Source organism: Atractosteus spatula, chromosome 25 (assembly GCF_055471065.1).
Source record: "Atractosteus spatula isolate fAtrSpa1 chromosome 25, fAtrSpa1.hap1, whole genome shotgun sequence".
Lineage (NCBI taxonomy): Eukaryota > Metazoa > Chordata > Actinopteri > Semionotiformes > Lepisosteidae > Atractosteus > Atractosteus spatula.
This window is the reverse complement of record NC_142730.1, coordinates 819113-831879: the sequence shown is the minus strand read 5'-3', so window position 1 is coordinate 831879 and position 12767 is coordinate 819113. Positions and strand designations below refer to the sequence as shown.

Genomic DNA, 12767 nt, shown 5'->3' with positions numbered 1-12767 from the left:
TAAATGCTGGTTTCAATACAAATATATGTCAGGTCAGTTGGATGGTCAGGAAACCACTGTTAAGTACCCAGAAAAAAAGTAAATATACTGTATATGTGATTTGTTTTAGGGTTCATGTCAGAGGTATCACACATTGGAGATAGTAAGTCTGAATGAGCAAAACTCATTTCCATCGTTTTTGTGGGGAAATTCCCAGACAGACCAAAATTCCCAGACAGACCAAAACCAAACGGGCATCTCACCAAAAATGTGGCAAGTCTGTTTTTTCTTCATTAAACTACATGTCGTTAATGTGCCATGTTGTCTCCTCAGCTCGATGCTCCTGTCTGAACTTGCTGTTGGCTTTAATGTTTCTATGCAGTCTTATTGCACATTCAAGCCCTTTGTTGAACTGGTTTCCAGCATTCCTAAAATTATTCTGATGTCTAAAATTATGACGTCTTGCTGCCGTCCTGTGCCAAACTCATTCAGATGCACTGAAATAGTTTTTTTCACACATTGGCTCTTGTCTAACAAACCCACAGCTACAGTATATCTGTACAGCCCCCACAGTGTGGCTGTCAGTCATCTCTTCAAAGGCCACAGAATGTGCTTGTAAGCACGTTTGGAAAATTTTCACTTGCCTGCCCCTTTTTACTGTTAAAGTGTTTGACATTGTAAACAGACACTTTCAAATTAGCAGAAACAAACTAAACGTTTCCATTTGTAAACAGTTACAGTTACAGTATGTAAATTGGAAATTACATACAATTAAAGTGGAAATTAACTTTTTAAACAAATTTAGCAAGTTTCTTCAGTTTTTAAAAAAAATCCATGTGGTTTGCAAACTTGTCATTCTCTCTTTTTTATAAATCATTTCATGATGAGAAGAGGAACTACTTTTTCTCTGGGGTGGTGGTGGGGGGGGGGAGTTGCTGTATTTTGCCTCAGCATATGTAGCATGTACCAATACCTCTAGTTTGGTTTGTGTGGTGAGTAGAGTTGTCTTTTTTATTTCCCTGCACAGGAAATAAAAAAAAACAGTAGCTGGGCACAGCTCTGGGCTAGAAACACATTCATATAATCCTTTTCCATCACAGCGCAAACAAGCTGATTTCACATCTCAAAGCCTGCATCTGTACTCTAAAGACTGAAGAATGTCCTGCGAGGTCCGGTTCAGCGTGTTCCTTTTGCTTACAGGTAAGAGAGGTCGAACATGTGAAGGGCTTCTTACTGTTCTGATTTTTTCGAAAATCAGAGAAGTTTTCTAGCTTCAAAACATGAAAAAAAATGTAGTGTGTCATTTTCCAGACCTAAACCTTGGATTTCAGGCTCTGCTGAAATCAAAATGTTTGCTCGCATCATCATTTCATCTTAAAGCCATCAGTCATTTCCAGTAGGCTGAAGGTCTATTGCATTTCTTCTGAATTAAACCAGGAGGACATGGCTTTTGAGATAAAGTTTAGATTAGAAGTTTAGGTTGTGTTATCTTCTGCTACGCTTTCTAAAAATTTATATTACTAAATTATTTTTAATATTTTTTCTGTGAACTTAGAGCAGAAACCATCATCATCATGTCTGTAATTTGTTAAAGCGTATAGTGTCATGTATACAGGCATGTTGTACTGTATATTGAGAGGATTTAATCACCTCCATGGTAGTCATATTGAAACATTGTTTGTTGAAAACAAAGATTTCAGATGAGTTATAATTGTGTTTATAGTTATAAAATAATTTAATCAAATTTAATGAAAAGGAGCCAACATAAATCAGAATGAAGACATTCCAAATGTTTTTAAAAATAGCACATTAATATTATTGCAATGAACACATTATTGTTCTTGGTGGAATCCATTAGAAATGTACTATGCAGAAAACAAATTGATATATTCCAGAATCTTTACAACATCTAAAACAACAGAAAAGTTAAGCAATAAGATGAAGTATATAAAACCTTCTGCAATCCATCTGCTAATATATTTTAGTCCAGTGGTGCATATACATTAATTTCCATTATCATTCAAAATCAACTTGTGTATTCAAGCATCCTCTTTTACAGTTAAACAGGAAAAAACAAAATAATATCTACCTATGTGTAGAAGTTGTCATACACACACATTTATAGCTTACAAACTACAACAACTAGAAATGTTAAAAATACAAAATTTGCTTCTGGCTTTGTTTGTTAATTAATTTTCCTTAAAGATTGATATTGTATTTAACTCATCTCCTCTCCAATCGAAATATCAAGATTATGATGAAATTATCGACAGACTAACAAATCAATTTATTAAGTCCTTCACAAATTTACTATGATCAAAATTTGGAGATTTGAAGGTACTTATAAAAAACAATAGTTCAAAGACAGAAATTCAGTAGGTTTATGACCCAAAAGCCATCAGAGATCAAATCAGTTGTGTTAGCTCACATGGGGTAACAGCCAGCGAGTGGTGGGAATCCTTGTTCTACAGTGGCGATCCTCACCCCGCGTCCTGGTCATCCACATTCTTGTTCTTTTTTCATTCCAACATCTGAGGTTCAACATTACGATTGCTCAATCAAATCAGCCATTGATGCAGTTGGCCTTAATTGTCACTGAAGGTGTTTTGAGTTCACTGTAAAACATGCAGGGCAGTGTTCTAGTGGAACCAGATGTGCTAAATAGTGAGCTGATGAATACCTATACATGAGATGATATCTAGAAAAACGTAGAATCAGACACAGCCTTGCCTGATTTAGGAGATCTGGCCAGTATCTGAGATTGTAACATTATTCTTATTTCCTTTTTAACACAGCCCCTGCCCTCAGTAAGGTCTTGGTACGTCAATGGCCTCTGGAAGTCCACTGTCGCTCAGGACTATCGGTTACATTTTACTGTGCCTTGCAGACGGGTGAAGAGGAAGTCAAAGACTGCCTGTCAGATTGGTACATCCCCAGTCCAGGGGCTTCCAAGCCTTCGCTGGAAGTAAGTGAGACAGCACAATATACAGATCGCTTACGTTTTACAGATCTGGGTAATTACTCGATCCTGAGCCTTACAGACCTCCATGTGAGCGACAGCAACACCTTCTTCTGCCAGATGACGTGCACAAATGAACGCCACAACATCCGCACAGGCTACTGGGGAAGTGGAAGTGTTCTGAACATTACGGAGCCCCCTGAAAGCAGCAGAGGTGTGTAACAGGAATTCACCTTTTATGGTCTGACCTGAGGAGTTTGAGGAAAAACGCAACACAAATGTCAGAGAGTCCAATAGAGTCCAATAAATGAAGGACCAAATACAACAGACCGAGGATGGGTTTTCTGAAAGGAAAATTGTAGTGTTTAAGGACAGAAATACAAAAAAAACAGCTAAACAATACCAGCTGTTTCTGATTAATCTCAATAAGTTTTGTATGTCTAAAGATTTTATCCAAAACTGTTTTCTAACTTACATTTGCATCCATTTCTACAGCTGGGTATTTTACTGGTGCAATCTAGGTGCAATAGCAGTGTTTTTCGTAGGATTTGAATCAACATTCTTCCAGTTCCAAATCTACAGCCTAAACACTGTGCTGCTATAATCTCAAACTTTTACTTGTATTTCTGATTCCGTCCCAGCAGAAGGAGCTGCCCTTTTCAAGGAGGATGTTTATGTGAAACTGAATGTGTAACTATTTGTACTTAGCACTTGTGTTACGTTTGTTGTTCAGTAAGAACTGCTGAAGTGAAGTTGCAAGTATAAGATGGAATGTGAAAAACAATATCTCTGTATTTGTTGAATTGATGTGTTAGAAAAATATTTTTTTAATACATTTTTCTGTGCATCTAGAGTGCTAACCGTGGGTCTGATAAATATCCATCAAGTGATATCTAGATAAACGTAGAATCAGACACAGCCTTGTTGTGTCTGATTATACTGTAAACAGGTGCTGTCCTTCGGATGAGACGTAAAACTGAGGTCCTGACTCTCTGTGGTCATTAAAAATCCCAGGGCATTTCTTGAGAAGAGTAGGGGTGTAACCCCGGCGTCCTGGCCAAATTTCCCATTGGCCCTTACCAATCATGGCCTCCTAATAATCCCCATCTATGAATTGGCTTCATCACTCTGCTCTCCTCCCCACTGAGAGCTGGTGTGTGGGGAGAGTACTGGAGACTATCGCTGCCATCGCATCATCTAGGTGGGGTTCACATTGGTGGGGGTGGAGGGGATCCCCACTACATGTAAAGTGCTTTGAGTGGAGTGTCCAAAAAAAGCGCTATATAAGTGTAAGCAATTATTATTATTAATAATTATTACAATAATTATTGCCTGATTTAGGAGATCTGGCCAGTATCTGAGATTGTAACATTATTCTTATTTCCTTTCTAACACAGCCCCTGCCCTCAGTAAGGTCTTGGTACGTCAATGGCCTCTGGAAGTCCACTGTCGCTCAGGACTATCGGTTACATTTTACTGTGCCTTGCAGACGGGTGAAGAGGAAGTCAAAGACTGCCTGTCAGATTGGTACATCCCCAGTCCAGGGGCTTCCAAGCCTGCGCTGGAAGTAAGTGAGACAGCACAATATACAGATCGCTTACGTTTTACAGATCTGGGTAATTACTCGATCCTGAGCCTTACAGACCTCCATGTGAGCGACAGCAACACCTTCTTCTGCCAGATGACGTGCACAAATGAACGCCACAACATCCGCACAGGCTACTGGGGAAGTGGAAGTGTTCTGAACATTACGGAGCCCCCTGAAAGCAGCAGAGGTGTGTAACAGGAATTCACCTTTTATGGTCTGACCTGAGGAGTTTGAGGAAAAACGCAACACAAATGTCAGAGAGTCCTGCTGTCCAGAAGTTGCATGTGTAGCTTCAAGAGGTCAAATACACTGGTGAGCTTAGAGTGAAAAAAAGTTGCTGTACATTTAGGTCTGTTAGCTCTTTTTGGGGCATAACCATTAGAAAACACACAAGTGAAGTTTATGTGGTCTAAACCACATCCGTAACACCTGCTGTGGTGACAGGCAGTCACATTATCTGAGCAGCTAGCACACACACATCCTCCACACACCCCCACAGAAAATAGCCAGCTCTCCATCACGGCTGCTTCTCCGACTTTCTGCTTCATTCTACTCTTCTCGCTCAGTGTAATTCCTTCTTAAGGCCAAAACACAATTTTACAATCTTCTATAGAAACTGAGACATTTTATTCTAACCCTTAATGCTGACAAAAAATGTAACATTTCACCTTTGCGGATGTGCACAGAAGAACAAATGGCGTTTATGACAAGGACCTTCTGGTAATGAGTGGGTTCTATCTGATTAGTAAATGTAGGTTATCTTCTATAATACTTCACTTTGGCTGCTCATGTATGGTTGCCTTGTGTTGCTGTGACAGTTTTTGAAGATTGCGATCTATGCACTCTAATAGCTGTGCTGGTGATGTAGGTGGTTATTACAGCTGCCTTCCATACACTTCAATGAGTTAATCTGGGTTCAGTTCCCAACTAGCTCATGGATGCAGGTCAGTTCTTTATAATCAGGGTTGTAGGATAATTGAACACCCTACACACCATGGCTTCTTTCAAGAAATGACTAGAAGAGACTCTTGGATCAAATAATTACTCTTTTTTTTGTTAATTTAGGGCAGAATGGCTACCGATATATTGTTTAGATCAATTAAAGATCATTAAATAAGATAAGCTTTTTATTTTACCAAAGTTGTTATAATAGACAACACTAATAGAGGCCTCAGGTTTATTGCTGATGTTCAAAAAAATATATATATTTTATCTAGGACTTTTGCACTGCGGTGTATATTAATAGTTTACTTCATAAAAATTGAATCCAAAGCCATTATTAAGCAGCTGGTTTCAACAAATCTACGCAATACTGCAAATATATTTTTTGGAAAAAGCATGCACAAGATATGGTTATGCAGAAACAGTTGTTTTTTTATATGCTAAAGTTCTTCTTCTCCACCTCTGCTCTGTGGCCTCTCAGTGGTGTGGTGGGTGTACTTGCTGTTTGCCGTGAATGGGCTCGTGCTGCTTGGGGTCATCGCGCTCTGCCCTGCCGTCCTGCGGAGGACACCGTGGTGCCGACGCCAACAACCCGCGTTCTACGCCAAGCCCTTGAAGACAAGATCCAGATGACATGGGCCAAGTAAACAAACAAGGATCATGCTAGGGGACATCTTCAATTACAATCACAATACAGCCTCTGCCACAGAGCTACCCTCCACCAGCCCACTTCCTCACACGACCAGACGCTCTTTGTGCTCCTGTCTGCTGTTTCTGCTGGCCTGCACATCGCTGTCGTTGAGCACACACTCAGAGCCTTGCAGAACCCCCCCCCCACCGATGTCCTGTTTTGTTGGGTGAGAAAATGATGTGCTATGTACCTGTTGTTCTTAAAGTGAATATGTTTAACCATAGCTTGAAGGCTGAAACTGAACACATGTATGAGTGAAAGACATATAAAAGTCAGTAAAAAGTGCAAAGAACAATCAGACACCTCATGACTCAGTAACTTAGTGGAACTGCTGTTGGCAGTAATTACAGCAGTGAGTCTCTACAAGCTGTGCACACCAGGATGGAGCAATTTCACCCGTTCTCCTTGGCAAACACACTCACGTTTTGCCTAGTCGGTACGGGATCCTCAGTGGGCAGCAGTCACAAGCCCTGCTGCAGTGTCTGTCAGATTCATGTCAGGACTGTGACTGAGCTGCTAACTGCAGTAATGACTCATGTCAAAATGGAGCTACGCCAGACTAATACAGGGGAAGCTTTCTTCAGACGGAGAAATGGCCAGGGCAGATTAATAATTACACATTGCGTGATACATAGCAGAACCTGCTGGACACTGTAAAGGTAAGGTGTGTCTTGTAAGATCCCCACATCAAAGTCAAATAGGGAAGAGGAACAGGACACTATTTGAAGAGCTAGGAGCTTAAATGCTTTTATTTAGCAACAACAAAGGGAAAGTAAAATAATGCAACATTAAATCGGCACAAATGTGGTCCACAGTGTTCGGTACAGAGGTTTCTGTCCTTGACTCTCCCAGGCTATGACCCCAGTGCCATGCTGGAATTACTCGCTGTTCACCCTCCACAGTAGGATGGATAGACGAATTAAAAAAGCTTAAAGAAAATGTTTGTGATGCACAATGTATACAACATGCGATCCTCCCATCTGACTACATTGATACCAACAGCGTCTTCCTTTTTCTACAGATTCTGCTCATTATCAATTAAAATATGAAATATTTAAGGGTTGTGGCATAACAATGGATTGAGTGGGTTAGATGATGAATATCCCTCGTTGAGATGATGAAAAATAACTTGTTGTATGATAAAAGCATAGAAATAAATACTGCCATGAGGTTTGTACAAGAACACGTTTGTATTATTATTACTCTTATGAGTTAAGAATAGCAATTAATAAGACTTATAACTACCAGAACATGCATGTTCTCATTTCCAACCTCCTGTATGTCCGAGGCGGATATATATACCTGAATAGCTGCCAATATAAACAATCAAGACATCACAACAGCCTGACCCTGATGGTGCAGTTGCTGCTGAGATACAATCGTCAGTGTGAGCGGCATAATGCCAGGATTGGAAAAGCTGCCCTGACTGGTAACGGCACCGGAAATTCCTACCGAGGAACGAGGACACAAGGCTATTGCGTAGGCTGCTGTTATTCTACAATAATAGTACTAACCAACAGTAATAACAGTAACCCCCAAATAAAACAACCCCCAGAAGTCAGTGACTCTTAAATCCCAGAGGAGTCTGTCTGTCCCAGACAGTCTGGGACTGTCCCAAAGGAGGCTTTGCCCTGCTTTCCGAAACTGCAGTTCTTCCGCTTGAAGTTGACGTGTCCCAGATGCACGATAAAGACGAAACCTTTCCGCCCTCGAACCCCAGATCGCCCCTCCACCCGGCCTCGTGTTTACAGGGGACTCAGAGCTCCCAGCTCCCAGCTGCGGGTCCTGGATCAGGACAAACCAAGCTGGAAAGCCGGCCGGGCCCGGGGTTCGAGCCACCCAAGGGGATACAAGCCCAGCCCGTGCAGCTCTGTCTGCTGTCGTGACTGGTCTCCGAGGAGCCCCTGGGGTTCAGCGGGGACGAGGGCGACGTTGTTGTAGGCAGACTGCCTCCTGATTGCAGATCTACTTTCATCATTAAATCCTCCTGTGAACACAGGATTCCTGAGCCGGCTGAGCCAGTTCACAGCCTAAGGGCCCAGCTCCACTCCCCGTTTCAAGATTGTGTTCTTGATTCATGTTAATGTTTCTATCATCTTTCAATAAGACAATTACACAGCGCGTTTCCATCAACAGCATGCACGTACAGCAGCGGCAGCATGTATATCGTGCAAATTTAGCTGAACCCCTTCTTTTTATTATAAATAAAGTAAAAGTGTGTTCAAGTGGAATCCAATTTCTCAGACTGGTTATTAAATATCGGTAACAAAATAAACTAATTGACGGTATCGCACAATTTTACAAATTCCAAATGAAACACAAAACCGGGAACTTTGGGAAAGCATTGCATAGTTGCCATGTTGTTGAGAGTTTACAAGAATTGAGATGTGAAACAGCCCTTCCTGCTCACTAGTCACTGTGATGACTAATGTCCTGTGACGTATGAGCGGATAAGTACAGGCTGTGCAGCCGACATTTCATCACAGAAATGTTCAAACATTATATGCATGCAGAGTTAATGAGTAAGTAGTAATTGTTGGCAAAACCATCTAGAGAGCAACACTTCTATTGGATTAAGAGAGATGCATTCACAAGTCTGCTTGTTTACAATGTAATAGGGCCACTTCACCTAACAGCAAATCTTGTTGCCTCGTTCTGAATTGCAGAACTCATACCTCGAACTTTTCTCTATTTTATTATGAAAACTGGAGGTTTTAGAAGTACTGTGCACATTTTACTTTTATTATGGTTTGAAATACACTCACTGTTACCGATTCTTTCGAAGCCCCGAATATAAAAATAGTGTTGCAGGTCCCCTTTAAATCTGCACTTTACTTTTCCCCCAAACTCATCTCACATAATAAGGGTTATGCTAATATTAGCTTAAGACTAAACCAAAAACTCACTTTTTCCCAGTCTGTGAAGCGCATTGGGGTGTCAGTCAGGGTCTGCTGGTCCCCAATGGGCTGAAACGGGTCGATCCCGAGTGGCTCGAGCAGTCCAGGCTGAGCTCTGTGGTCCACGAGCCTGATTCGGGTCATGACATGAGGCGGGACCGCGGCCAGGGTTCCGTGGGACAGCGGTGACCCCTCAACTGGTGCAGAGCCTCCCGGGGTCCCCCTGACTGCCTGAGCTCCTGCAGGAGGGAGACAAGCGGATCTCGGATCAGCGCTAACTTTCCCAGCAGATCCCGATCCCCGTCCCCGAGACATGGATCAGCCAGTGGGCAGGACAGAGAAGGTGGGCTGTCCTCTGTGCTCCCTGAATCTGCCCCAGGGTTCATTAAGATCTGACACAATTAGCGACTCCAATCAAGGGATTCCGATATAAATGTACTTTTTAGAAATGACCTCACCAGTTATCACTCTACATTATCGATGTGGCCAAACAGAAGTGGAAGAGCAGGTTTCTGATTGAGGTTGCAGGTTCCAGCCCAAGATGGGGCACAGCTGTTGTACACTGAGCAAAGTACGCAACTCGGATCACCCTCAGTAAGGATTCAGATGTGTAAATGGCTGCACGCGAAGCCACTTCAGATACACACAAGGCAGTTTATTAATAATAATCTATACAATCGGGACATCAGTTATTTGCTTGTTTTGGAACAAGTAATAGGTTTATTCCATGCTGAAAAAAAGAAGAAAGAAAACACGTTTCGGCCGTGGAGCCTTCTTCAGGTGTGAGCTGAAGAAGTGTTTTCTTTCTTCCTTTTTTTCAGCAGGGAATAAACCTATTACTTATTCCTTTGCAGCCTACGCATGCTGATGCAGCTACACACTTGAACTACATCTGCTTGTTTTATCAGCTGTCCAGGTGTCTACTCCCATGCTGTGAGTGCAGCTACAGAATAAATCAGCTCTCCGTGCGCTCTGGGTGTCTGGATAAACATGCGCTCCGACGCGTTTCAGATCTGGTCATTTCCTTACAGATTGCGAAAGAGACCAATGGCCAGTGAAGGCGAGGCCGCTGAGCCATAACTCTTAACTCATAAATCGGTTGTTTTTTGTTTCTGTTAAGTTGTCGTGCCACCTTTGTGTTTCTAAAAAAAAGACGCTGATCGGCGTCTGGTTTTGGGGGTAATCAGCTGCGTTTTGAAAAGGGGGGAATCCTGGAAAATACAGCTCACTCTTCAGGAATCCGACTCTCGACCGCCTCCAGGAAACGCCTCCTGCCTCCTGTGCAAACCGCTCTTTCCAGTCTGCGTGCTCTAATCTGCCACCAGGATATCAGACACCTTGTTTTTCTTTCTGCAGGTCAATTAAGTTTCCATTGGGGAGGAACTGCAAAGCCGTTGAACAGGACCCTGTGATCTGAGTGGCAGGGAGCCCAGAGTGTGGGGGGGTGGGAAAGGTGATGGGGTGACTGTGCGTGTCCCAGTGTCAGAGATGTTTATCCTCGGTTGGTATGTTTACTTTCTCTGAGCTTTCTCCCTGCCTGCCTCTCTTTTGCTTTTCTTTCTCTTTAGCTCTGCGAGTCTCAGTCCGTCTGTCTCGGTTTCTCAGGCTCAGTAAATTTCTGAAAGAGGGGATGGTGGTCTGCTCGGAGCAAGAAGAAGGGGAGGAGATTCACTTCCTTTCCATTCTTAATTAATGTTTGTAAAGCCAGTGCTGTAGCCCTGTTATGTCCAGAAACTGACTGCCAGAACCCTGACCAGTCACGTCACTCCTGTCCTGGAGTCCACGCACTGGCTTCCTGTCAGTTTTCGTGTCGACTTCAAAATCCCCATGCTCACCTGCAAGACTCCACACGGCTCGGCTCCTCAGTACTTATCTGAGTCACTGTCCTTCTACTCTCCACCTCGCAGCCCTCGTTCCTCTGGCTCTGCCCTGCTGTCTGTCCCCCAAGCCCGTCTACACTCTAGGGGTGACAGGGCTTCTCCTGCTGCACCCCAACGCTCCGGACCTCTGTCCCCAAGGATATCAGAGAGTCACCAACCCTGAGTGATTTCAAATCCAAACTCAAAACCTTCTTCTTTAGAGGGGCTTTTATTAACTGGTCCTGTGTCTGCCCCAAAAGTTATAACTTACTGATCAATAAAGCGTGAATAACGGAACAAGTAATAGGTTTATTGCATACTGAAAAGAGAAGAAAGAAAACACAACATTTCGGCTGTGGAGAACTAATACGTCATTTCCCAAAAGGCTTTGAAATAAATTTAGTGTCTAACAGGAGTAACTTGGAAATGTAAGAGATTCTTTTTAAAAAGTAACTGTTCCCCGTGGGTGTCACTAAATTGATTTTGAGACACTTGCAACGCTTACGGCCGACAGACACTGTGTAAGAGCCGGCGTACCAGAGCAGGTGACGTCACCGCCCTTCCCTGTGATAGCAGGACTACAGCTACTGGGCTGGAGAGAGATCTCTCTTTAGCTCACGGGGCTGGGTCGCTGCAGAGAGACGCGGAACTCCCGGGTTCGAGCCCCGGACAGTGTGGGGCCGACCTGATGCGGCAAGGGCGCCCGCCTGAGCCCCCGTTGCGTTACACACTGAACCGAAATGGAGTCTAATTATTCAAACTAATTAAACCCAAATCCCAGTACTTTCCGGGTCAGGGTGAAAGGCGCTCGTCCGGATCCGCCGGTTTGTACAGTAGCGCGTCCAGCGGAGGAAACGAAACCGAAAGGAAGAGGATTCTCTTCATTTCACCCGTCTGGGGTCTCGAGTCTCTCGACATTCTCCGCGTATTTCTTTCTGCAGACCAGAGAAGGACTGTGCTAACGTCTGGAGAAGACGTCTGCTGGTGGCCGGCTGGTCTCTGGGTTTTGTTATCGGGGTACCGGGGTGACTCAGCGCCTGAGTTCCGCTCAGATGAGCTGGAGCCCCAAGTTCTTACCTGCAGACACACACAGCCGCTGTCCCCCCCGGCGGAGACCCTCCTCACGAGTCCGACCGGCGCCATGTTGGACCGCCCTCGGGGGCTCGCGTCTTCTGTCGAACGAAACCCCCGCGCGAGCCCGGCCCGCCCGGTTTCGAATAGCGTGATGGAAACCCTGCACCGTGCGACCATTTGTTTTGCATGTGCATGTGAATGTGGCTACTGCACTGAAGCAAAAAAAAAAAACATTTCTAGTTTTTTAATGAAATCGTGGTGTAGTTTTCGAAGGGGGGGCTCGGTGTGGGCGGGTTTGGGCGCTCACTGATGGGTTTGCTTGCTTGTCCCGTTATTTGGTTGTTTCTGCACCCAGCTTCAAAGGTACCGTTTCAAACAACATCAGCACAAAGAACTGAGTTCACCCATTCCTCAACTCACCCTTATTTCAGACCGCACAGCTCTTACAGGTTGATTCACTGTTGAAGGTGGGAGTGACTGCACCAGACTCGCTCCCAACAGGCACTGTGACTTCTGCAGAGGTCCAGCTGGTTATGATGAGGGCAGTTCTGAAACTCAGGAACTGGTCCAGGGTTGAAACCAATTACAAATCCCATCTTTAAGAGACTAAGGGAAATTGTTGTCAACAGATAGTTGTCATGGTGACCTATCATGCAGTGAGACTCGACAATAACTTCTGTCACACAGCAGCACAGACATGAGAATTTCAGCTCCTTCTCAGAACAGGTTTCCATAACAAATCCCCCATCAGGCCAGTGGAAAAAAAACTATGATGTCA

General features: G+C 43.7%; 1 protein-coding gene across 1 annotated transcript; it reads left to right on the top strand.

Annotated features, from left to right (window-relative positions):
• Nucleotides 1–2780: 2780 nt before the first annotated feature.
• LOC148814930 (uncharacterized) lies at nucleotides 2781–7342 on the top strand. Its single transcript, XM_088905681.1, has 3 exons — nucleotides 2781–3152; nucleotides 4336–4713; nucleotides 5950–7342. The coding sequence occupies exons 1-3, from the start codon at nucleotides 3059–3061 to the stop codon at nucleotides 6099–6101; spliced, it is 624 nt and encodes a 207-aa protein (XP_088761807.1). The 5' UTR covers nucleotides 2781–3058; the 3' UTR covers nucleotides 6102–7342.
• The last annotated feature ends 5425 nt before the right edge of the window (nucleotides 7343–12767 follow it).